This window comes from Salvelinus namaycush, chromosome 32 (assembly GCF_016432855.1).
Source record: "Salvelinus namaycush isolate Seneca chromosome 32, SaNama_1.0, whole genome shotgun sequence".
NCBI lineage: Eukaryota > Metazoa > Chordata > Actinopteri > Salmoniformes > Salmonidae > Salvelinus > Salvelinus namaycush.
Window position 1 is genome coordinate 7,312,699 of NC_052338.1, and position 27,982 is coordinate 7,340,680.

At 44.3% G+C, this 27,982-nt stretch overlaps 1 protein-coding gene and 1 non-coding gene across 2 annotated transcripts; both read right to left on the reverse strand.

Annotated features, from left to right (window-relative positions):
- Positions 1-955: 955 nt before the first annotated feature.
- LOC120026714 (histidine-rich glycoprotein-like) lies at positions 956-27,925 on the reverse strand. Its single transcript, XM_038971423.1, has 3 exons — positions 27,737-27,925; positions 1,804-2,107; positions 956-1,517 (listed from the first exon to the last, which is right to left on the reverse strand). Exons 1-3 carry the CDS (start codon positions 27,785-27,787, stop codon positions 1,336-1,338), a joined length of 537 nt encoding a protein of 178 aa, XP_038827351.1. The 5' UTR covers positions 27,788-27,925; the 3' UTR covers positions 956-1,335.
- LOC120027558 lies at positions 23,149-23,201 on the reverse strand. Its single transcript, XR_005473319.1, has one exon. It is a non-coding gene; the product is annotated as a U7 small nuclear RNA (small nuclear RNA).
- Positions 27,926-27,982: the final 57 nt, after the last annotated feature.

Consider the following 27,982-nt stretch of genomic DNA (forward strand, 5'->3'; position numbering starts at 1 on the left):
TTCAAGTTGTAGAAACATCTCAAGGATCATCAATGGAAACAGGATGCACCTGAGCTCAATTTCGAGTCTCCTAGCAAAGGGTCTGAATATGTAAATAAGTTTGATCTGTTTTTTATTTTGTATAAATGTGCAAAAATGTCTAAAAACCTTTTTCACGTTGTCATTATGGGGTACTGTGTGTAGATTGCTGGGAAAAAAATATTGAATCTATTTTAGAATAAGGCTGTAAAGTAACAAAATGTGGAAAAAGTGAAGGGGTCTGAATACTTTCCGAATGCACTGTAACAGTAGTGCTGGTTGAAAGTGTCAAATTCAGATTATTTCAACATATTTTTGTGGGGCCGAGCTCATTAGAATAATACCCAGCATGACATTTAGCAGACGTTTTTATCCAGAGCGACTTCAGTTGAAGGTAGATTTTTTTTAAAGTAACAAGTAAAACGTTTCTGTCACTGTTGCTGAGAATGCCATTGCAGTTAAAGTGATCTGTTGATTGGTTGACGTTACTCAGTACACTGAAAAACTCACACATGGTGAAGAGACAGATGGGAGGGTAATGTTCCTTACTGAAATCTCTATTATATAATTTCAAAGTATTGTTTCAACTGTAAAGGAAGTTGACACAACTTTACATTTTAAGGCAGCCTGGTTGCAAATTTAAAACAACTTATAGTTTTGTTTTTCTGACAAGCAAATACTTCCTCTACACACTTAGGAATTTGTCAAAACAACTTCTGTTGCTTTGTTAGCGGTAACAAAAATATTCAGTTGAAGCACATTGATTTGACTAAAATGATCAAGTTCACAAAACAAGTTATTAAATCCTAATTTGTGAGTTCCGTTTACTTTACTAGGTTGAAGTAACATTAGAATAAGTAAACTCCACACAAAATCCAGATTGGACTTGAAATTCAATTTTAAGGCAGCTTGGTAACAAACTTTTGTAAGCTATACAGTGTACAGATGTGTTTCGTCCACGTATCAGAGAAAATTTACTCTGCATTTATGAATAACATCACTGAGAGGTAGCATATAAAATTTGATTCCATTACACAAACTTCACTCAACCCCCTAATTTGGGTAATGACTATAAACATAAGTTATCATTTCAAATGTAATGTTTTGCAATGTTTGTTTTGCAAGATTCATTTTGCATATCAGGTTACCGCTGAACTGTTTTACAACACTTTTTGATAATCCCTCATCCTAACCCTCAACAATAAGCAACCAGGTGTCTTGTTAGATAACTATTTATGCTATAAAAGCATTCGTGCAACTGTATGAATTGCCGGTTCAGTGGCTTGAATGCAAGCATTGTAAAAACATATCTCATCATCATAAAACAAGATGGTTTAGTGTGTGTTGCATTGTGGGTATTGTAGTACATTGTAGACTCTTGGCACTGGTGTAGTCCATGGTCCAGCTGACCAGCGCCATTGAGATGCCCAGCAGCACCAGAAAGATCCAGTCCTCTCCCAGCTTGGTGACCAGGAACCTCTGCACACGTGCTACACAGTCTGAGAAAACACCACGACAGACGATAATTCACAATGATGCTTCAAATATATGTATATTTTTTAACTATACAGTGTAAAAAGGTCATCAATTCTAAAATGAGATTTGATTTTAATACAACAATAACCAGTTTTGGTCAATGCTCATGTTCAACTATTGATCGCTAGCTAACACTTTTGAAAGTACAACATTAACTCTGAGTATTGTGGGGCAATAAAGACACTTTTAACTTGAACCCTGTTAGAGTCAATTTAACATCTGCGACTTTATTGAGCACTGACTCCTCACCTCGGCACTTTGAGTAGGAGCGACGTCTCTTAGTAGACAAAGGGTTGCCTTGCTCTGTAGCCATTTGTGCACGTCCCACCTCGTCTGAGTGATGCCGACGCCTGTGCCTGCTGTGGTGCACGTGTCCATGTGTGTGACTGTGGTGGTGGCCATGGTGGTGGCCGTGGGGATGGTGGCCATGGTGATTGTGCGGATGGTGGCCATGGTGATGGTGATGGTGTTTCTTCCATTGTCTCTCTGTCAGAAGTCGGGTGGTCTCTCTCCGGCCAGACCCACCCGGGTGCTCACGGTATTCCCCATACAGCTGAAAGTGACAGGAGGAAGAGAGACTACAGTACATTATCCATATGTTCATGAACAAAGGCCTACAATGAAGACCCGCCGAAAATGTAGTTCAGGTAAGGTTAGGGGGACAGCATTCTATTTTGGGAAAATAAAGAACAATAGTTTAAGATATTTTAATTTGCTCTGAATGTGTATATTTTAAAGACAATATATATCATGCAGTATATATACTATTATTATTACATACAGTACATGTACACATAACAGTTCATATACAGTACCAGTCAAAAGTTTGGACACACCTACTCATTCAAGGATTTTACTTTATTTTGTCTATTTCCTACATTGTAGATGTAAGGTTCTGTATTTATTTTCTTTGTCAACCTTGTGTTCTGTTTCGTTGTGTTCTTGAACGTAGCCCTGTCTTTCATTATTGTTCATTATTTCACCTGTGTTAGTTACGCACCTTGTCTCATCAGCTCCTTATTTAGTTCAGTTCATTCTGTTTGTGCCTTTGTGAGGTATTGTTCGTTTTGACTCTACTAAGCCTGTTCCTAGCTCGTTTGTGAGAACCAGTTATACCCTTCAGTCCTAGTTTTGATTCACTTGCCTGTTTGCCTACCTGTGCATGACCATTGCCTGCCTGTGACCACGATTTCTTCCTTCTGTGAAGGTGAAATAAACACCTGCCGTGCTCTGTGTGTGACTCTAGACCTTTTTCACCCATAGCATTCATAACAGTAGAATAATAGTGAAGACATCAAAATTATGAAATAACATGTGGAATCATGTAGTAACCAAAAAAGTGGTAAACAAATCAAAACATATTATGTGTGTCTTGTGAATTTGTGGAATTTCTTTCCTTTTTAATGCATTTGAGCCAATCAGTTGTGTTGTGACAAGGTAGGGGTGGTATACAGAAGCCCTATTTGGTAAAAGACCAAGTCCATATTATGGCAAGAACAGCACAAATAAGCAAAGAGAAACGGCACTCCATCATTACTTGAAGACATGAAGGTCAGTCAATCCGGAAAAATTTCAAAAGCGTTTCGTTTTTCAAGTGCAGTCGCAAAAACCATCAAGGGCCATGATGAAATTGGCTCTCATGAGGACCGCCACAGGAAAGGAAGACCCAGAGTTACCTCTGCTGCAGAGAATAAGTTCATTAGAGTTACCAGCCTCAGAAATTGCAGCCCAAATAAATGCTTCACAGAGATCAAGTAACAGACCCATCTCAACATCAACTGTTCAGAGGAGACTGCGTGAATCAGGCCTTCATGGTCAAATTGCTGCAAAGAAACCACTACTAAAGGACACCAATAAGAAGAGATTTGCTTGGGCCAAGAAACAAGAGCAATGGACATTAGACCGGTGAAAATGTGTCCTTTGGTCTGATGAGTCCAAATTTGAGATTTTTGGTTCCAACCACCGTGTCTTTGTGAGACACAGAGTAGGTGAACAGGTGATCTCTGCATGTGTGGTTCGCACCATGAAGCATGGAGGAGGAGGTGGGATGGTGTGGGGGTGCTTTGCTGGTGACACTGTCAGTGATGTATTTAGAATTCAAGGCACACTTAATCAGCATGGCTACCACAGCATTCTGCAGCGATACGCCATCCCATCTGGTTTGCGCTTAGTGGGATTATCATTTGTTCTTCATCAGGACAATGACCCAACGCACCTCCAGGCGGTGTAAGGGCTATTTGACCAGAAGGAGGGTGATGGAGTGCTGCATCAGATGACTTGGCCTCCGCATTCACCCGAACTCAACCCAATTGGGAGGGTTTGGGATGAGTTGGACCGCAGAGTGAAGGAAAAGCAGCCAATAAGTGCTCAGAATATGTGGGAACTCCAAGACCGTTGAGAAAATAATTCCAGGTGAAGCTGGTTGAGAGAATGCAAAGCGTGTGCAAACCTGTCATCAAGTCAAACGGTGGCTACTTTGAAGAATCTAAAATCTAAATTATATATATTTTTAAATGTAACACTTTTTTGCTTTCTAATTGATTCCATATGTTATTTCATCGTTTTGATGTCTTCACTATTATTCTACAATGTAAAAAAATTGTAAATAGTAAAAATAGTAAAAATAAAGAAAAAACATTGAATTAGTAGGTGTGTCCAAACTTTTGACTGGTACTGTATGTTATGAAAATATATAAATATAATGTGAATGGTCATGTATCAAAGAAGAACTTAAAATAAATAAACATTATTTTTGTTTCAGAATGTGGGAGAGTTCAAGTGTCATAATGTACAGTGAGCTCCAAAAGTATTGGGACAGTCACACATCTTTTGTTGTTTTGGCTCTGTATCCACAAATAGCATACCCCCCAAGATATTATAACCTCTCACCATTACAATAGCAGGGGAGGTTAGCATTTTTTTTGGTGGGTGTGATATTTATGCCTCTGTAATGTTCTCACTCATCATTATTCACGATTCATTCAGGATTATCCGTAATCATGGTAGCATCCACAGGAATGTAGAAGTGTTAAGAAACATATTCTATTCTTATTTACAATAAAATTGACTCCAAAATGATACATTAAATAATTTACCATTAATTTCTATTGGGCACAAAGTAATGGTAGCATCCACATTAATCCAAAGTGCTGGAATACAGAGCCAAAACAAATCAAAAATTGTCACTGTCCCAATACTTTTGGAGCTCACCGTATTCTGGAGGACGGGTCATGCAGAAAGACAAAACTCCTCGACATGTTGACTTTAAATCTCGTAGAGAGGAAGCATGGGTCTACATTTGGATGAATTACCCCTGGACCGCATCCAGACATCTGGCAAAGAGATAACTCCACCACTCAACTCTTTCACACACAGAAACATGGACATACTTTCATAAACACATACATGCCACACTAAAATAATGTCCTATTATGTAATACATCTAATACTACATGACTTGGCTTTTATCATGGTGTAATTACAATACATGGAATGTATCTTTTTGAGTGATAGCTATTACATTAGTTTCTTACGGAGGTGGGGGGAGCAGGGGGTTGGTGAGCTACTATACCAACCAAAGATCAAGCCAAGATTCAAGGTATTTGATCCTGTATCAGACAAGACTAGCAGTGGGTTGTGGGTAAGTATTTCACCCACTTTGTAATCATGACAGACACATTTCACAATCAAACTGGAGAGGTGGTAAATATAACATCCCATGCCAATTCTAAACGGAAGACGACATATTCTAATTCACTTGCATAAACGGTCAATCAAGTCCACTAATTACTATGATAAAAACACAATCAGACAGCAGACAATCTTGTAAGGAACATGACAACGCCAATATTTTCCAAACTAACAGTTCGATGGTCTTCAAAACTACACTGTTACTGTTTAATTTGCATGATATTGTTTTAGTGGCTCAATTTATTTATTTTTATTTTCATTTCACCTTTATTTAACCAGGTAGGCCAATTGAGAACAAGTTCTCATTTATGACTGCGACCTGGCCAAGATGAAGCAAAGCAGTTTGACACAAACAACAACACAGAGTTACACATGGAATAACCAAACGTACAGTCAAAACACAATAGAAAAAATATATATACAGTGTGTGCAAATGAGGTAAGATCAGGGAGGTAAGGCAATAAATAGGCTGTAGTGGCGAAGTAATTATAGCAAATATATTCGCTATAATTATTTACAGATGGGCTATGTACAGGTGCAATGATCTGTGAGCTGCTCTGACAGCTGATGCTTAAAGTTAGTGAGGGAGATACGAGTCTCCAGCTTCAGTGATTTTTTAAATTCATTCCAGTCATTGGCAGCAGAGAACTGGAAGGGAAGGCGGCCAAAGGAGGAATAGGCTTTGGGGGTGACCAGTAAAATATACCTGCTGGAGCTTGTGCTACGGGTGGGTGCTGCTATGGTGACCAGTGAGCTGAGGTAAGGTGGGGCTTTACCTAGCAAAGACTTATAGATGACCTGGAGCCAGTGGGTTTGGCGACGAATATGAAGCGAGGGCCAGGAACCGAGAGCATACAGGTCGCAGTGGTGGGTAGTATATGGGGCTTTGGTGACAAAACGGATGTCACTGTGATAGACTGCATCCAATTTGCTGAGTAGAGTGTTGGAGGCTATTTTGTAAATGACATCGCCAAAGTCAAGGATCGGTAGGATAGTCAGTTTTACGAGGGTATGTTTGGCAGCATGAGTGAAGGAGGCTTTGTTGCGAAATAGGAAGCCGATTCTAGATTTAATTTTGGATTGGACATGCTTAATGTGAGTCTGGAAGGAGAGTTTACAGTCTAACCAGACACCTAGGTATTTGTAATTGTCCACATATTCTAAGTCACAACCGTCCAGAGCAGTGATGCTGGACGGGCGGGCAATTGCAGGTAGCGATCGGTTGAAGAGCATGCATTTAGTTTTACTTGCAACTAAGAGCAGTTGGAGGCCACGGAAGGAGAGTAGTATGGCATTGAAGCTCGTCTGGAGGTTAGTTAACACAGTGTCCAAAGAAGGGCCAGAAGTATACAGAATGGTGTCATCTGCGTAGAGGTGGATCAGAGAATCACCAGCAGCAATAGCAACATCATTGATGTATACAGAGAAAAGAGTCGGCCCGAAAATTGAACCCTGTGGCACCCTCATAGAGACTGCCAGAGGTCCGGACAACAGGCCCTCCGATTTGACACACTGAACTCTGTCTGAGAAGTAGTTGGTGAACCAGGCGAGGCAGTCATTTGAGAAACCAAGGCTGTTGAGTCTGCCGATAAGAATGTTGTGATTGACAGAGTCGAAAGCCTTGGCCAGGTCGATGAATATTGCTGGACAGTATTGTCTTTTATCGATGGCGGTTATGATATCATTTAGGACCTTGAGCGGGGCTGAGGTGCACCCATGACCAGCTCGGAAACCAGATTGCATAGCGGAGAAGGTACGGTGGGATTCGAAATGGTCGGTGATCTGTTTGTTAACTAGGCTTTCGAAGACCTTAGAAAGGCAGGGTAGAATAGATATAGGTCTGTAACAGTTTGGGTCTAGAGTGTCTCCCCCTTTGAAGAGGGGGATGACTACGGCAGCTTTCCAATCTTTAGGGATCTCAGACAATACGAAAGAGAGGTTGAACAGGCTAGTAATGGGGGTTGCAACAATTGCTCCATACATTTTCCCTGACAACCAAAAGCATTACTTACATTCTGAATGCTTAACAGAACAGGAAAATTGTGAAATTCACGCACTTATTGTAACAATGTGCACTGAGAGTCGGGAAGCAAGTTCAGGGAGTGAGTGTTTTAATAAATAAACACAACATAATACAAACAAACAAGAACATGGAGCCATCTGCTTTGCTTAAGATCAGGAATTTGAAATGATTTATACTTTTACTTCTACTTTTGATACTTAAGTATATTTTAGCAATTACATTTATTTTTGATACTTAAGTATATTTAAAACCAAATACTTTTAGACTTTTACTCAAGTAGTATTTTACTGGGTGACTTTCACTTTTACTTGAGTAACTTTCTATTAAGGTATCTGTACTTTTACTCAAGTATGACAATTGGGTACTTTTTCCACCTGTATTATGGTCATAATACAGTTCAGTTAATGTGAGGTTCCATTTAAAACACAAATAATCGAATGATTCATGTTTGCTTATTACCGAGACACTATGTCCAGCCTCCATTGTTGTAGTCTACATGTAATGTCCTTTAAAGCAATTCTTATACACAACATTGCCAAAAGTAGGTGGACACCTGCTCATCAAACATTTCATTCCAAAATCATGGTCATTAATATGGAGTTGGTCCCCCCTTCGCTCCACTCTTCTGGGAAGGCTTTCCACTAGACATTGGAACATTGCTGTGGGGACTTGCTTCCATTCAGCCACAAGAGCATTATTGAGGTCGGGGACTGATGTTGGGCGATTAGGCCTGGCTCGCATTCGGCGTTCCAAATAATCCCAAAGGTGTTCGATGGGGTTGAGGTCAGGGCTCTGTGCAGGCCAGTCTAGTTCTTCCACACCGATCTTGACAAACCATTTCTGTATGGACCTCGCTTTGTGCACGGGGTCAATGTCAGGCTGAAACAGGAAAGGGCCTTCCCCAAACTGTTGCCACAAAGTTGGAAGCACAGAATCGTCTAGAATGTCAATGTAAGCTGTAGCATTAATATTTCCCTTTACTGGAACAAAGGGGCCTATCCTGAACCATGAAAAACAGCCCCAGACCATTATTGCTCCTCCACCAAACTGTACAGTTGGCAGTACGCATTCGGGCAGGTAGCGTTCTCCTGGCATCCGCCAAACTCAGATTAGTTTGTCGGATTGTCAGATGGTGAAGTCTGACTCATCACTCCAGAGAACGTGTTTCCACTGCTCCAATGGCGGCGAGCTTTACACCACTCCAGCCGACGCTTGGCAATGCGCGTGGTGATCTTATGCTTGTGCGAAGACCCCGATGAACAGTTCTTGTGCTGACGTTGCTTCCAGAGGCAGTTAGGAACTCGGTAGTGAGTGTGTGGCGAAATCCTGCACGGAGCCTTCACCGTGCGCGGCCACTTTAAGAGCGCATGAGCAGTAAGGAAGGAGGAGCTCTTGTTTTTTTTTTGATTGTGTGTGCTATGCTGCAGAAGCTTTTTGTTTGTCTTCAGCGTATGTAGTTATACAGTATTTAAATCAATCCTCGGTGTGATCGCTCGACGACGTGGTTGTTCTCATTTGGGACCGCGACGGTTATGGATCGCAATGGATTAATAGCAACATTGTTGCGAAGCGTTAAACTACAACCCAACACACCATCGGACAGTCAGACCGTACACCTGCACCCTAAAGACCACAGCTAAGACCTCTCTTGTTCCCTTTCTCTCTTTCTCTTCCCGCTATGTTCCGGTGCTTTACTCTGCAACAGACTCTATTTTCCTAAATGCATTGAAGTTCATTGGAGCTGGACTAGTGTGTATATGAACACCACACATTCATACCCTCTGCACTCCTCCACTGGAAGAGAATACAAACTATTGCAAATCCTCTGTGTGATGACTGGGTTCATTCTTTATTGTATGAAGTTGCTGTTTATTTGCTCTGCCATTATTATTATATGAGGTATGCTTGGTGGGGTTACCAAGAATTGTGGAAGGACTGTGCTGTGATGTGGGATCTATAGGGTGTGTATTCTTTTTTCTCTCCGCTGGCTATCTGGTCAACAGGCTACACTCTAGGCAGTCTCTTCTGCTGATGTGTGTAGGTCTGGTAGTGGTACTCTCGCTGTTCTACTATTTTTCTTTCGGCATGGTTAATACCTGCCTGGCGCCCGAACAAAATCTTCTTTACCCTTCTCTAATTAATACCGCTACAGAAGTGACGCCCGAACAGGGACTTGAAGAGAAACACCCATGACACCATCAACACAAGGTTGAATCATGTCTTTTGTTGGAACCCCATACTGTGTCAATGTGGACACACCTAATGGTAATCGTGTTCAAGATTCTTTCATTGTGGAAGGATTCGATGAACTAATGGAGTTGGATAGCACAGACCCTAATCCCCAGGTTTCTGGCTCGCCTATAACATCTCCAACATTACCCTCCCCTTAAACCTCTTCCTGTTACCCTGCCCAGAGAGACTGGGAGAGGTGTCTCTGTGATCACTGGACGACTGGAACATCAATGGACACACACCAATCATAGTTTGACAATGCAGGAGAATGCCATTCGCAAACTCAGTGAATGTGTGGAGGCTCATCAGACAGATGTGCAGCGGAGGTTGGATTACCTTCCCTGTTCAATGGAGGAAAACCAACAACAAATTGTTCAGAGACAGAAATATTTACACGATTCTCTGAAACAGGATATTCAGGGACAACTGCACCAGTTCAAAACACAAATGGAATCTAACCATCAGCAAGTCATAATCTATCTTGAGGAGGAACAAAAACAGAGAGCAGAGGAGTCAGCCTCTGTTGTGAAGGGAGTGTGTTCTTATCTGAAGGAAGTTATGGAGGACATGAAGAACTCTCTCACAGGGGAACTACGATTGTTGATTGAACAGACTCAAAAGGACACCGTTAATGAGATGGAAAAAGCACAGAAGGCCACAGACCTTCAAATGGAAGAGCTGCACCAGGAGGAAATAAAATGCTTTTCCCTTCTGGACAAATCTTCTGTACCTCCCTCAGGTTTTACCTCTGCCACTGGCTTGGTCAGTAACAGAATAGGAACAGGTAGCACTACAAAACCCCCTATGAAAATACTGTTAAACAGAACTCCCGCTGAAACTGTCATGCCTCCTCTAGAGCGCTCCCTCCCTATCAAACTACTTTTCCCCACTTTTGGCAGCCCAGAAGATGATGTTGATCCACTGTTTTTCTTATCTAAGCGTAATAATTTTCTTTCTATCCGGCCCCTTACTGACTGGGAGGTTCTTGCCACCCTCCGCAGTGTTCTCCATGGTACAGCAAGAGACTGGTGGGAGATAGCCTGTGAACATGTGAAAACCTGGGAGGAGTTTCAAAAAATATTCCTCTCAGCCTTCCTCTCAGAGGACTATGGGGATGAACTGGCGGAGCGTGTTCGTAACAGAGTCCAGGGTGAAGCAGAGCCGATACGGGACTTTGCCTTCTCCTATCGAGTTCTATGTAGGAGATGGAAGGCTGACATTACTGAGCAGAAGATGGTCAAACTCATTCTCAAGAACATGATTCCCCGCCTTGCTAGTCAACTTCGAGAACGTGTGCAGAATGTGGATGATCTGGTGCGTCTGGGGACTCAGTTTGAGAAGGACTGGAAGCACCACCTTCAAACTAAAAACCTTGTTCCCTCATCCCAGTATACCCATAGCTCTCTTGGGGCTCAACCATCTCAGATATTTGTACCCAAGAGCCAAGACAAAAGTCCAGTGATGTGTTGGAGGTGTAAAGTCCAACATCCTCCAGGTTCTTGCCCGCTCTATGTCCAGCGTCAGGATTCCGGAAAAGGTCTGAAAGGACAGAAGACCGACAGTCTAGACAGACGTGGTGGCTTGCATACCATTGGGTCAGCCTTAATGCCCATGAAGCCTTTAGACATCACAACTAGCGGTCTTGTTCCTATTCCGCAACAACTATTGGTGCCTCTGACTGTTAGGAACTGGAGAGGGAAGGCAATAATTGACACAGGAGCAACTTACACCCTGATGCAAGAGGCCCTGTGGCAGAACATGGCATTACCTCATGAGGAGCTACAAACATGGGAGGAGGGACCATTGTACTTGGCCAATGGAGAACCTACCACCCCTTTGGGCTGGATTAGTATAATAATACAACTGCATGATGAGACTATTAAACTTCCTGTGGCTATTCTTGCAGATTCAAGCCTTGCATTTGCTGTAGTCCTTGGTCTAGACTTCCTGTTCTTCAGTGGACTGACCATCTCGATGTCTGAACCCTCCTATCGGCTGCACTCTGACTATTCCCAGCCTCATCCATTTCAACCTGGTAATGCACTGATTTCAGGCTGGAGCCTGCTACATTATGCAGAGTCCGGACCAGGTCAAGTCAGAGACCGAGAAAATATAAAAAGACAAAGACAAAAACATGTCCCACCAGTGAAGTCGGAGAACCCAACTGTCACCCTGATTACCGCCGTACCCCCCCCCCCCCCCCCCCCTTCCATCCGAGAGCAAAAGCAAACCTGATGCTGATTTCTACATCAAACAAGCAGTGGAACAGGCATGTCTGTCGGATGATGAAAGGTGGAAGCTCTCCCAGATGTTGGAGATGAACAGTGAGGTCTGTACTCTTACACTCGGCCGTACAACAATCTTCAAAGACAAAATCTATACCCGGCATGATGTCCCTATTAAGCAGCGTCCTTACAGGTTGTCCCCCGCCAAACTGGCAATTCTCAATGAACTGCTCAAAAGCATGTTGGAGAATGGAATTGTGGAACCTTCTTTTTCCGGATGGGCTTCTCCGGTTGTCCTGATTCCTAAGAAAGATGGTGGATATCGATTCTGTGTGGACTACAGGAAGCCGAATGCCATAACAGAAAGCGATGCCTACCCTCTACCAAACATAAATGACATACTGGAATCTCTGGCAGGAGCATCTATCTTTAGTCATCTGGATCTGAACAGTGGCTATTGGCAGGTGGCAATGGATCCCGCTAGTCAGGACAAGACTGCCTTTGTCACCCCTGCTGGTTTGTACTCCTTCAAAGTCATGCCTTTTGGTTTGAAGAATGCTCCAGCAACCTTCCAAAGGTTGATGGAGACTGTCCTGGGAGATCTGAGGGGTAGAAATTGTCTGGTGTATCTGGATGACATCATAATCTATTCCTCCACTGTCGCGGATCATCTGAAGGATATACAGTCCGTCTTCGACAGACTTAAGGCTGCAGGTTTGACCTTGAACTTGAAGAAGTGTCGTTTCTCTTTGCCAGAACTCAAGTTCCTTGGTCATGTGGTTAATGCTGAAGGTATCCATGCAGATCCAGCCAAAGTTGCAGCCGTGCAGGAATTCCCCATTCCCACATCCCTCAAGGCTGTTCAGCGTTTTCTGGGTATGGCTGGATGGTACCACAGGTTTGTGCCTGACTTTTCAAAGGTCGCCGAACCCCTCAACCACCTTAAGAAGAAGGGTGTGAAATTCCAATGGACCTCTGCATGCCAAAGTGCATTTGAAGCACTCAAAAACAGTCTCATTACTCCTCCAGTGCTTGGACATCCTAACCTGAATGCTCATTTCATTGTGTACACGGATGCAAGTCAAACAGGACTTGGAGCAGTCTTGGCTCAACAAACAGGACTTGGAACAGAAGAAGTTCTTGCCTATGCAAGTCGCACCCTTAATTCAGCCGAGAGGAATTATTCAACGACTGAAAGGGAGTGCCTCGCTGTGGTCTGGGCTTTGGAGAAATGGAGCTACTACTTGGAGGCGAAGATCTTCACCGTTGTCACAGACCACGCTGCTCTGCAGTGGGTTCTGGCATCAGGCAAGACCAACAGCCGTCTTATTCGCTGGTCTATCAGACTGCAGAAGTTTGACTTCATCATTGAGTATCGCAAAGGAAAACTGAACGTTGTACCAGATGCCCTTTCTCGGATTACAGAGACTGACAATGTTTGTCCTCCCTTGTGCAGCACTTACACTACCGCTAAGTGTCTGGATGATTCCTTTCCTCTGGATGATGAGAGTGTATGGAGAGCACAGCAGAAGGATGCTGCCATCATGGCGATCCACAAGAGTCTGTCTGAAGAAGACTCAAAGAGTCGTTTCAATGATAAGTATAGCATAATTCAGGATAAAGTGTATCGAAAAACTCCAAGAGGAGATGGAATACACAGCACCCATTATCGCGTCTTCATTCCCTCTACATTGAGTGACCAGATAATCCAAGCTTATCATGCTAATCCAATGAGTGGCCATCTTAAGACGTATCGAAGACTACAAGAGGTGGTTTACTGGCCAGGCATGTGGGTTGATACCCGGAAGTTTGTACAGCAGTGTGAAGTCTGCCAGAAATACAAACCAGACATTGGCAGACCTGCTGGGAAAATGCAGCAGACCGTGGTAAACCATCCAAATCAAATGTTGGGAATTGACCTCATGGGACCTTTTCCTCCCAGCCGGGGAACCCGGAATGAATTTTTATTGGTGGTAGTGGACTACTACACACACTGGGTGGAGTTGTTTCCACTCCGCAAAGCCACTGCATCAGCCATTGCTCTAATTCTGCGACGGGAGGTCTTTACCAGATTCGGAATTCCAGACCAAATCCTCTCTGACCGAGGTCCGCTGTTCATATCGGGAATATACAAAGAGCTCTGTACCTACTGGGGTGTAATTGCCAAGCTGACCACAGCCTACCATCCTCAGACCAACCTGACCGAGAGGGTAAACCGAACCCTGAAGGGGATGATTGCTTCATTCGTGGGGGATCAGCACACAAGGTGGGATCAGCATCTTCCTGAATTTCGCTTTGCACTGAACTCTGCCGTGCAGGAGACTTCTGGGGTCACTCCCGCTGAACTCCACCTGGGAAGACCACTAAAAGGTCCGATGGACAGAGTCTTGCAAAGTTCTAATGTTTCACCTGACTGCCCAGCGTTTGATGCCGTACAACACCACCACACCTTGCTAGCCAGAGTGGAGGCCAGCAAAACCAAAGCCAAACAACGACAGCTGAGAAACTATGATAAACATAGACGAGACGTGTGTTTCCCACCCCAGTCTCGTGTCTGGGTACGTTCACATCATCTGTCAAAGGCATCTAAGAAGTTCACTGCCAAGCTAGCTTCGAGATGGAAAGGCCCATACCGTGTAGTGCAGCAGTTGGGACCAGTGAACTACTTGGTCTGTTTGGAGGACACTGGGGAAGATGTCAGGATGGTGCATGTTGTTGACCTAAAGCCCTGCTACCCTACGGCAGAAGAGCTGGATCGCAGGCAAAAGCAACAACTGCAGGACCTCTTCATGGAGGACTCTGGTGATGAGGACTTCCCTGGTTTTGTGTAGCAGGAACAGGAACCTGTCAAAGCCTGCATCCTCTCTGTTTCTACAGGCTTTGTTTTTTCATGGGGGGAGGAGTGTGGCGGAATCCTGCACGGAGCCTTCACCGTGCGCGGCCACTTTAAGAGCGCATGAGCAGTAAGGAAGGAGGAGCTCTTGGGTGGCGCGACAGTTTTTGATTGTGTGTGCTATGCTGCAGAAGCTTTTTGTTTGTCTTCAGCGTATGTAGTTATACAGTATTTAAATCAATCCTCGGTGTGATCGCTCGACGACGTGGTTGTTCTCATGTGGGACCGCGACGGTTATGGATCGCAATGGATTAATAGCAACATTGTTGCGAAGCGTTAAACTACAACCCAACACACCATCGGACAGTCAGACCGTACACCTGCACCCTAAAGACCACAGCTAAGACCTCTCTTGTTCCCTTTCTCTCTTTCTCTTCCCGCTATGTTCCGGTGCTTTACTCTGCAACAGACTCTATTTTCCTAAATGCATTGAAGTTCATTGGAGCTGGACTAGTGTGTATATGAACACCCCACATTCATACCCTCTGCACTCCTCCACTGGAAGAGAATACAAACTATTGCAAATCCTCTGTGTGATGACTGGGTTCATTCTTTATTGTATGAAGTTGCTGTTTATTTGCTCTGCCATTATTATTATATGAGGTATGCTTGGTGGGGTTACCAAGAATTGTGGAAGGACTGTGCTGTGATGTGGGATCTATAGGGTGTGTATTCTTTTTTCTCTCCGCTGGCTATCTGGTCAACAGGCTACACTCTAGGCAGTCTCTTCTGCTGATGTGTGTGGGTCTGGTAGTGGTACTCTCGCTGTTCTACTATTTTTCTTTCGGCATGGTTAATACCTGCCTGGCGCCCGAACAAAATCTTCTTTACCCTTCTCTAATTAATACCGCCACAGAAGTGGCGCCCGAACAGGGACTTGAAGAGAAACACCCATGACACCATCCACACAAGGTTGAATCATGTCTTTTGTTGGAACCCCATACTGTGTCAATGTGGACACACCTAATGGTAATCGTGTTCAAGATTCTTTCATTGTGGAAGGATTCGATGAACTAATGGAGTTGGATAGCACTGACCCTAATCCCCAGGTTTCTGGCTCGCCTATAACATCTCCAACATTACCCTCCCCTTAAACCTCTTCCTGTTACCCTGCCCAGAGAGACTGGGAGAGGTGTCTCTGTGATCACTGGACGACTGGAACATCAATGGACACACACCAATCATAGTTTGACAATGCAGGAGAATGCCATTCGCAAACTCAGTGAATGTGTGGAGGCTCATCAGACAGATGTGCAGCGGAGGTTGGATTACCTTCCCTGTCAAATGGAGGAAAACCAACAACAAATTGTTCAGAGACAGAAATATTTACACGATTCTCTGAAACAGGATATTCAGGGACAACTGCACCAGTTCAAAACACAAATGGAATCTAACCATCAGCAAGTCATAATCTATCTTGAGGAGGAACAAAAACAGAGAGCAGAGGAGTCAGCCTCTGTTGTGAAGGGAGTGTGTTCTTATCTGAAGGAAGTTATGGAGGACATGAAGAACTCTCTCACAGGGGAACTACGATTGTTGATTGAACAGACTCAAAAGGACACCGTTAATGAGATGGGAAAAGCACAGAAGGCCACAGACCTTCAAATGGAAGAGCTGCACCAGGAGGAAATAAAATGCTTTTCCCTTCTGGACAAATCTTCTGTACCTCCCTCAGGTTTTACCTCTGCCACTGGCTTGGTCAGTAACGGAATAGGAACAGGTAGCACTACAAAACCCCCTATGAAAATACTGTTAAACAGAACTCCCGCTGAAACTGTCATGCCTCCTCTAGAGCGCTCCCACCCTATCAAACTACTTTTCCCCACTTTTGGCAGCCCAGAAGATGATGTTGATCCACTGTTTTTCTTATCTAAGCGTAATGATTTTCTTTCTATCCGGCCCCTTACTGACTGGGAGGTTCTTGCCACCCTCCGCAGTGTTCTCCATGGTACAGCAAGAGACTGGTGGGAGATAGCCTGTGAACATGTGAAAACCTGGGAGGAGTTTCAAAAAATATTCCTCTCAGCCTTCCTCTCAGAGGACTATGGGGATGAACTGGCGGAGCGTGTTCGTAACAGAGTCCAGGGTGAAGCAGAGCCGATACGGGACTTTGCCTTCTCCTATCGAGTTCTATGTAGGAGATGGAAGGCTGACATTACTGAGCAGAAGATGGTCAAACTCATTCTCAAGAACATGATTCCCCGCCTTGCTAGTCAACTTCGAGAACGTGTGCAGAATGTGGATGATCTGGTGCGTCTGGGGACTCAGTTTGAGAAGGACTGGAAGCACCACCTTCAAACTAAAAACCTTATTCCCTCATCCCAGTATACCCATAGCTCTCTTGGGGCTAAACCATCTCAGATATTTGTACCCAAGAGCCAAGACAAAAGTCCAGTGATGTGTTGGAGGTGTAAAGTCCAACATCCTCCAGGTTCTTGCCCGCTCTATGTCCAGCAGCAGGATTCCGGAAAAGGTCTGAAAGGACAGAAGACCGACAGTCTAGACAGACGTGGTGGCTTGCATACCATTGGGTCAGCCTTAATGCCCATGAAGCCTTTAGACATCACAACTAGCGGTCTTGTTCCTATTCCGCAACAACTATTGGTGCCTCTGACTGTTAGGAACTGGAGAGGGAAGGCAATAATCGACACAGGAGCAACTTACACCCTGATGCAAGAGGCCCTGTGGCAGAACATGGCATTACCTCATGAGGAGCTACAAACATGGGAGGAGGGACCATTGTACTTGGCCAATGGAGAACCTACCACCCCTTTGGGCTGGATTAGTATAATAATACAACTGCATGATGAGACTATTAAACTTCCTGTGGCTATTCTTGCAGATTCAAGCCTTGCATTTGCTGTAGTCCTTGGTCTAGACTTCCTGTTCTTCAGTGGACTGACCATCTCGATGTCTGAACCCTCCTATCGGCTGCACTCTGACTATTCCCAGCCTCATCCATTTCAACCTGGTAATGCACTGATTTCAGGCTGGAGCCTGCTACATTATGCAGAGTCCGGACCAGGTCAAGTCAGAGACCGAGAAAATATAAAAAGACAAAGACAAAAACATGTCCCACCAGTGAAGTCGGAGAACCCAACTGTCACCCTGATTACCGCCGTACCCCCCCCCCCCCCCCCCCCTTCCATCCGAGAGCAAAAGCAAACCTGATGCTGATTTCTACATCAAACAAGCAGTGGAACAGGCATGTCTGTCGGATGATGAAAGGTGGAAGCTCTCCCAGATGTTGGAGATGAACAGTGAGGTCTGTACTCTTACACTCGGCCGTACAACAATCTTCAAACACAAAATCTATACCCGGCATGATGTCCCTATTAAGCAGCGTCCTTACAGGTTGTCCCCCGCCAAACTGGCAATTCTCAATGAACTGCTCAAAAGCATGTTGGAGAATGGAATTGTGGAACCTTCTTTTTCCGGATGGGCTTCTCCGGTTGTCCTGATTCCTAAGAAAGATGGTGGATATCGATTCTGTGTGGACTACAGGAAGCCGAATGCCATAACAGAAAGCGATGCCTACCCTCTACCAAACATAAATGACATACTGGAATCTCTGGCAGGAGCATCTATCTTTAGTCATCTGGATCTGAACAGTGGCTATTGGCAGGTGGCAATGGATCCCGCTAGTCAGGACAAGACTGCCTTTGTCACCCCTGCTGGTTTGTACTCCTTCAAAGTCATGCCTTTTGGTTTGAAGAATGCTCCAGCAACCTTCCAAAGGTTGATGGAGACTGTCCTGGGAGATCTGAGGGGTAGAAATTGTCTGGTGTATCTGGATGACATCATAATCTATTCCTCCACTGTCGCGGATCATCTGAAGGATATACAGTCCGTCTTCGACAGACTTAAGGCTGCAGGTTTGACCTTGAACTTGAAGAAGTGTCGTTTCTCTTTGCCAGAACTCAAGTTCCTTGGTCATGTGGTTAATGCTGAAGGTATCCATGCAGATCCAGCCAAAGTTGCAGCCGTGCAGGAATTCCCCATTCCCACATCCCTCAAGGCTGTTCAGCGTTTTCTGGGTATGGCTGGATGGTACCACAGGTTTGTGCCTGACTTTTCAAAGGTCGCCGAACCCCTCAACCACCTTAAGAAGAAGGGTGTGAAATTCCAATGGACCTCTGCATGCCAAAGTGCATTTGAAGCACTCAAAAACAGTCTCATTACTCCTCCAGTGCTTGGACATCCTAACCTGAATGCTCATTTCATTGTGTACACGGATGCAAGTCAAACAGGACTTGGAGCAGTCTTGGCTCAACAAACAGGACTTGGAACAGAAGAAGTTCTTGCCTATGCAAGTCGCACCCTTAATTCAGCCGAGAGGAATTATTCAACGACTGAAAGGGAGTGCCTCGCTGTGGTCTGGGCTTTGGAGAAATGGAGCTACTACTTGGAGGCGAAGATCTTCACCGTTGTCACAGACCACGCTGCTCTGCAGTGGGTTCTGGCATCAGGCAAGACCAACAGCCGTCTTATTCGCTGGTCTATCAGACTGCAGAAGTTTGACTTCATCATTGAGTATCGCAAAGGAAAACTGAACGTTGTACCAGATGCCCTTTCTCGGATTACAGAGACTGACAATGTTTGTCCTCCCTTGTGCAGCACTTACACTACCGCTAAGTGTCTGGATGATTCCTTTCCTCTGGATGATGAGAGTGTATGGAGAGCACAGCAGAAGGATGCTGCCATCATGGCGATCCACAAGAGTCTGTCTGAAGAAGACTCAAAGAGTCGTTTCAATGATAAGTATAGCATAATTCAGGATAAAGTGTATCGAAAAACTCCAAGAGGAGATGGAATACACAGCACCCATTATCACGTCTTCATTCCCTCTACATTGAGTGACCAGATAATCCAAGCTTATCATGCTAATCCCATGAGTGGCCATCTTAGAGTTTTTGAGACGTATCGAAGACTACAAGAGGTGGTTTACTGGCCAGGCATGTGGGTTGATACCCGGAAGTTTGTACAGCAGTGTGAAGTCTGCCAGAAATACAAACCAGACATTGGCAGACCTGCTGGGAAAATGCAGCAGACCGTGGTAAACCATCCAAATCAAATGTTGGGAATTGACCTCATGGGACCTTTTCCTCCCAGCCGGGGAACCCGGAATGAATTTTTATTGGTGGCAGTGGACTACTACACACACTGGGTGGAGTTGTTTCCACTCCGCAAAGCCACTGCATCAGCCATTGCTCTAATTCTGCGACGGGAGGTCTTTACCAGATTCGGAATTCCAGACCAAATCCTCTCTGACCGAGGTCCGCTGTTCATATCGGGAATATACAAAGAGCTCTGTACCTACTGGGGTGTAATTGCCAAGCTGACCACAGCCTACCATCCTCAGACCAACCTGACCGAGAGGGTAAACCGAACCCTGAAGGGGATGATTGCTTCATTCGTGGGGGATCAGCACACAAGGTGGGATCAGCATCTTCCTGAATTTCGCTTTGCACTGAACTCTGCCGTGCAGGAGACTTCTGGGGTCACTCCCGCTGAACTCCACCTGGGAAGACCACTAAAAGGTCCGATGGACAGAGTCTTGCAAAGTTCTAATGTTTCACCTGACTGCCCAGCGTTTGATGCCGTACAACACCACCACACCTTGCTAGCCAGAGTGGAGGCCAGCAAAACCAAAGCCAAACAACAACAGCTGAGAAACTATGATAAACATAGACGAGACGTGTGTTTCCCACCCCAGTCTCGTGTCTGGGTACGTTCACATCATCTGTCAAAGACATCTAAGAAGTTCACTGCCAAGCTAGCTTCGAGATGGAAAGGCCCATACCGTGTAGTGCAGCAGTTGGGACCAGTGAACTACTTGGTCTGTTTGGAGGACACTGGGGAAGATGTCAGGATGGTGCATGTTGTTGACCTAAAGCCCTGCTACCCTACGGCAGAAGAGCTGGATCGCAGGCAAAAGCAACAACTGCAGGACCTCTTCGTGGAGGACTCTGATGATGAGGACTTCCCTGGTTTTGTGTAGCAGGAACAGGAACCTGTCAAAGCCTGCATCCTCTCTGTTTCTACAGGCTTTGTTTTTCATGGGGGGAGGAGTGTGGCGAAATCCTGCACGGAGCCTTCACCGTGCGCGGCCACTTTAAGAGCGCATGAGCAGTAAGGAAGGAGGAGCTCTTGGGTGGCGCGACAGTTTTTGATTGTGTGTGCTATGCTGCAGAAGTTTTTTGTTTGTCTTCAGCGTATGTAGTTATACAGTATTTAAATCAATCCTCGGTGTGATCGCTCGACGACGTGGTTGTTCTCATGTGGGACCGCGACGGTTATGGATCAAATGGATTAATAGCAACATTGTTGCGAAGCGTTAAACTACAACCCAACACACCATCGGACAGTCAGACCGTACACCTGCACCCTAAAGACCACAGCTAAGACCTCTCTTGTTCCCTTTCTCTCTTTCTCTTCCCGCTATGTTCCGGTGCTTTACTCTGCAACAGACTCTATTTTTCCTAAATGCATTGAAGTTCATTGGAGCTGGACTAGTGTGTATATGAACACCACACATTCATACCCTCTGCACTCCTCCACTGGAAGAGAATACAAACTATTGCAAATCCTCTGTGTGATGACTGGGTTCATTCTTTATTGTATGAAGTTGCTGTTTATTTGCTCTGCCATTATTATTATATGAGGTATGCTTGGTGGGGTTACCAAGAATTGTGAATTGGACTGTGCTGTGATGTGGGATCTATAGGGTGTGTATTCTTTTTTCTCTCCGCTGGCTATCTGGTCAACAGGCTACACTCTAGGCAGTCTCTTCTGCTGATGTGTGTGGGTCTGGTAGTGGTACTCTCGCTGTTCTACTATTTTTCTTTCGGCATGGTTAATACCTGCCTGGCGCCCGAACAAAATCTTCTTTACCCTTCTCTAATTAATACCGCTACAAGTGTTGCAACGGAGGACAGAGGATTTTTACGAGCTACAGCCCTCGGTGGTCCCGTTCTGTGAGCTTGTGTGGCTTCCGCTTCGCTGCTGAGCCGTTGTTGCTCCTAGACCTTTCCACTTCACAATAACAGCACGTACAGTTTACCGGGGCAGATCTAGCAGGGCATAAATTTGATGAACTGACTTGTTGGAAAGGTGGCATCTTATGACGGTGCCGCGTTGAAAGTCACTGAGCTCGTCAGTACGGGCCATTCTGCTGGCAATGTTTGTCTATGGAGATTGCATGGCTGTGTGATCGATTATATACACCTGTCAGCAACGGGTGTGTCTGAAATATCTGAATACACTCATTTGAAGGGGTGTCCATACTTTTGGCCATGTAGTGTATCTGTTCCACAAAGTGAAGGCCTACATTGCAACTCCATACTATGGCCTTTTCTCAATTGGATTTGCTGAACTCCTGCGTCCTCTCTCCTACGTCCTTCCTCGCTTCCTTTTGAAAAAGGTCTCCTCAAACCACCCATCGGTTTCCAGGCCACGGAGTAGAGAAGACGGAGGAGAGAGGGTGGAGGATGGACTTTTGCCAAAATTAGAAAAGGCCTATGACACAGTGGATAGGGCATGTTGACACAAAACATCCTCCTGAAATCAGACACAGATCAATGTCAATGGGGTGCTGGGCTGCTTGGGACAATATGCAATATCGAGTAGAACCCATACATCCATACACATACTGTACCTTTGTTTAGTGAACATTTTGATCTGATCAACGTATCTTTCTCACGTAATTTACCATGGTACACCACAAGCACATAGACATCATTGAATTAGTGAAACAAAATATTTTTGGGGAAACCAACAATCTGTTGTGTGGAGTCTGAAAATCCTCTAGTATACTATGAGCGCTCAGATACAAACAACATCTGCATAGTGTAGTTGATCGCTGGTCAACATTGCGACAAGTAGTGACAAGTGGTGCCTAGCATTGACGCGTTGGGCCGGCCTTTCAATAACCTTTCAACACCTCTTAATTTAGTGTACACATACAGATCTGTCTCTGTGGCTCCTAGAAAGACTACTGTACTTGGTCATACACATGGAAACGTATAGCAAATAAATCACCAACATAGCATGAGATGAAACTGAGCTGCACACTCGACATGACTTCCATTGGACCAGACATATCACAGTCAGGCTTCCCATGGGATACACTGACAATAAGTATCAGACTGTATTATACCTGTGTCAGCTTTCACTGTCCAACAAACCTCTTACTAGAACAATATGTTGGAAGTTGTATCATTTCAAAAATAGGCACTAAGGGGTTAAAATTAGGAATTAAACAAGATAATATATGGGGATGTCTTTAAAAAAAAATACTATAGTATTCACTGTAGTGTTATTGCTGGCTTTACTGTAGTATTCACTGTAGCATACTGTATTATTTGTAGTTAAGTATAGTATAAATACTGTAGTGAAAGAAAACTGTAGTACATACTATAGTAATTAATGTAGTGTTTTTGCGTATTGTAGTACACCGTAGTATTTACTGTAGTGTTTTTGCGGACATTACTGTAGTATTTACTATGTTTTATTGTCTTTGACATAGAAGCGGAGGCTTTCTCCTTGAGGAAACCTACTGGAGAAATACTAAAAGAGTACATTTTCCATAACCTGTAGGTAGGTAGGACTGGGGACTGAACTGATAGTTCAGAGCTTCTACTCTTTTCTATAACATGTAGGGAACACAATAATATGGTCTATACTTGGCATGTAGGTCTCTAATTTATGGGTGGCACAAATTGCGATATGGGGGAGGGGAATGGACAGAGTATTTACAAATTAAATACTGTAGCATTTACTATAGTTAAACAAGTGTGGTGTTTTTGCGGAAATAGTATTTACTGCGGTGTTTTTTGCGGATAATAATGTAGTATTTACTATAGTATTCTACAGTTTTCTACAACATCTATAGTAAGCATTACATGACCAAAGGATATTACAGTGTGTAATGTAGTATTCTACAGTATACTACAAAATTCTACAGTAAGCACTACACAATCGAGGGATACTACAGTGTGTAGTATAGTATTCTACAGTTTACTACATAATTCTATAGTAAGTACTGTAAACGGTAAACGGTAATATTTTTCATGTGGGAACTTTCCCAGCTGCCTTCTGCAGATTCTGTGGACAGGATTTAGTAACAATGAATCTTTTATAACAGTATGTTGTTGGATTTTGAATGACTGAATTCAACACAGGTATCAGTAGCAGACTTAAGGATATTATGTGTACACAAAATCCATTTGGCTGTAGTCATGGATTTACTGGGAAATACTAGCCTCCAGAAACGGAGTCAGAAATACTTTCAGTCCCCTGAAGTGCAGCAGTAAAGCCTTGTTATGCCACTTGTTATACTATACCAAGGAAGAAGAAACCTCTCTCAACCGATTCACCCCTAGAAAATAGTGCAAGGTGAGGTTAGCTGAAACCCCACCTGCAATTGAGTGACGATCCTCCACACACCAAAAGATACTCAAAAGGGAATCATGTTAATAATGACAAAACATCATGTCTAATAATGTTTTATAGAAACATTTGGTTTCATTCTTAAAGATTCCATACTGTAAGTTTGATTTAAAAAATATTGTTTGGGGAACTTGGGGAAATTCTCCCCCTACAGATTCCCTTATTAGCGAGAGGTGTACCTCAAGACTTAATCCTCACTCCATTCATATTTTCCCTATTTTTCATCAGGGTCCTTGTGTTTCCTAGTGGTTTCTGTACAAACTCAAGGCCGTCTTTCACCTTCAGGATATATTGTGGTAACATAACATCTTGGCAAACTCCTGTGACAGGAAGGCAAATCTCTTTGATGCTCACTCCTCGAACAAAGGCCATGGGCGAGTTGGGATCTTAAAGATTTCACCAAATATATATGTCTAGTAACACACAGATGTATTCACAAACATTTACTAGGCATTTAATCAACTAGGATCTAACTGCATCTAACTTAGGACAGTCAACTAACTGGTCCATGGCTGTAATGCATCACTATCATATGGCTATTGGCTATTCTACACAATATAATATACTACTAACTACTAATACACTACACAGTAGGTCACAGTAGGTCATATGCTAAAGGTTTTGTAACCATTGTAATATTATTTCAAAATGGTTAACGTCCCCATCAGTTTGCTTGTCGATACATTATGTGCCAGATCAGTCTTGTAAAGTGCCTGTATGAACACCTTATCACCAAGCTGGTCAATTTAAAAGTTCAACATATTTGAATGGTCAACATTTTCAAATTAGAAATGATACCTGTGTGCCTGATACACGTGTTTTATCCCTGCTCTCTCACAACTCCCATCAGTCTATTTCAGTCATCCTCTGCCTTTCCCTACCTCTGTCAGTACATGTAATCCCCCTCTTTCTCCATATTTCTCCTCCCCTCTGAGCCCCTCGCGCTCTTCTGCCTCTACACCTCATGCTCCTCGAACACTTTCCCTCTCTCCCCCTTTCTCACCGGGTGTAACTCTACTCTGGAAGTTATATTTAGCACCGGTGTGACCCAACGTTCACCACTACACACTTCTCCACACCTCTCACTCTCTCTATCTCTCGCCCTCCGGGTGTATCTCTCAATCTCTCACTATCTGTCTGCTTGTCCGTCCCGCTGACCCTCAAGGATTTCTGTAAGGGGAGGTACGTGTGAATGGACCACGACATTTGGGCATGTTCGTAAAGCGGAAAGCAAGCACGTTTATCATAAAGTATACAGAGAGACATCAATCGCTCAGTGTGGATTTGATCAAAACGGCAAAATAGATGTCATCTCAATGAAAATCATAACGGCTCTTTTTGTAGTTTTCACAATGAAGGCACATACCTGGACACACCTGTGAGATAGTTAGGGTGGATTCAAATCAGATAAAACAACATGAGAATAGATTATGACTCATGAGCTCTGCCTTATGACAGTTACGGATTCTGTCCGTACGTTTTTTTTTTTAGTAACAGCTTGACAATGTAACGTGAAGAATTACATGTATTACACTGTCAAGCTGTTATTGATAACTCGGATGGATAAAATACATAACGGTCATGTTATGAATGTCACGGATCCCTCCGGAACTTTTACGCACACCTGTCCCCTGTTCCCACTGATTAGTACACGTATAAGTGTGCCCTTTGGTTTCCATTGGGCTGTCCATTAGTGTTCCAAAGTCCGTTGGTGCGTGTGAGTACCTGTGCTGTGTTTTGGGCTTTCGTGCCCTTGTGGATTACGCAGATGATTACGGGTCTCGTCGCGTGTGTTAATCATTGTGCGCTTGTGTTATTTATTTGAGGCACTCCTCGCTCTTTTGTTTGGGTTTCAACCCTGTGTTTTGTATACGTGTTTGTTTGGTCTTCGTCCCCGTGCCTTTACACGGCACGCCGTAATTTTGTACAATAAAAAATCCTATTATGCATTCCTGCGTCTGTCTCCCGATCCATTATACCAACGTGACAATGAATAATCACTGTTAGCGTTTGCAGGGCTTTCCCCTGCATGTCGGGCCTGACAACACCCTTAACTGTATTCACAATATAACATGTCCTCAAGTGGCAGCCTAATGGCACCAGCAGTGACACCAAAATATAAGAAGTCATTGTAGTAATAATAGTAGTAGTAGTAAAAAATAGGAATCTAACTATCTACTTTCTGCCTGCCTGTCTGTCTGTCTCTATCTGCCTGCCTGCCTGCCTGCCTGTCTGTCTGCCTGCCTGCCTGTCGGTCGGCCTGTCTGTCTGTCTGCCTGTCTGCCTGTCTGTATGTTTGCAGGTCCATTCATCTGCTGGTCGGCTCGACCTATAGACGCGTGACATCTATAGCAATAGGCCACATGACGGGAATGTAAAGTCAAAGTCTTCCAGAGTATTAACCACATACATTCTCTGCATGTCTGTCAACAACTCTCCACATAACTCTCTATTGTGCCTGGCAATGGCATCTTGTTCAAATGAAATGGGAGGCCCCCAGGTGATATAATTTCTTGATCCTCCCCAGCACAATGACAAGGAGAACAGAAACAAACTCCCGCTCCAAAAAAGTGGCACTTCTCAATATAGCCCGGCTCCCCGGGCGACAGTGTAAACATACGGTTATCACAGTCCACATGGCCTGCACACGCACACACACACACACACACACACACACACACACACACACACACACACAGGACCTACAGTACATGCACACACACCCGCACGCAGATACACAGGTGTAGACACACACACACACACACCCATCACCATGTGGACACACAGACTAACAGCCTATGGCCTTAGCCAAAGCCCCACGGTATACTGTTTCCCTGTTAAACACAATACGCCACACCAATTTACATCCTGCGTGTTTCTTAAGAATCTAAAAAACTTTCTGAACGTCCAATGGTTTAAGTCCCTCCAGATGTTTTGGAACAATCTGTTCCCCGGGGTCTTAGACTACGTGACGAGCGGAGATTACAAGCATATTCCACGTGCACAATTGGGTTTACCCTTTCCCACACCACACCACACGGCTTTAAACCTAGATTTATCACCATGGAGGAAATCACACTTTCATGCACACATTTCTCCCAGGTCCATCTGAGAGCATGGAGAGGCACTTACCACCATAAAATACCAAGGAGGTAGTTGAACTAACAAACATATATTTCCTCTTAAAAATGCATTATGTTTGTGGGTAAGCAACGAAAGGACTGAAAGGTGGAGAGGCTAATGAACAGGTGGCCGAGAAAGGCAGAGAGAGAAAGAGCAAGACGGTGAGAGAGAGTTGAGACGGAGACTGAAGGTGTGTGGTCCTCAGACACACAAGACACCTGTTGCCATGAGCCTGTTGCCACAGTAACAGACCTTCTAAGAGGTCTCTGTGACCACCATGACAATACTGTGTCCCTCCCCATGCTCCCTATGCAAGAGCAGGGACGACCCGATATGTCATGCAAGAGATTGCGCAAGATTCATTTCCGAGTTCGAGATGAAGCGGCAGAGATAGGTAGCATTACACAGTGGTACGCTGAGAGCGAATGGAATGAGATCAGAGGAGAAGTTACTGACAGAGTTACGGAGAGGGATAGGAAGTGAGAGGAGAGAGACAGAGAGATCGAGAGAGAGAGAGAGGAAGAGAGCATGGGAGAAAGAACTGACCAGGGTCTGTTGGTATCTCAGAGCCTTCCTTTCCGACGCATCTGCGGCCATTGACACACTGTCACTGACCCAAAAATAAACCAGCTGTCGGTCTCAGCATTTCCAGCTCTGAGTTCGCGCCGGAGAGTACGCGCAGACACACATGCACACTGGAGACACACACAGAGAGATAGATACTCTCCCGCACACACACACATTCTGACACAGTGTAAACGAGCCCTTGCAGTAGACCCCCCCCCCCTTCTT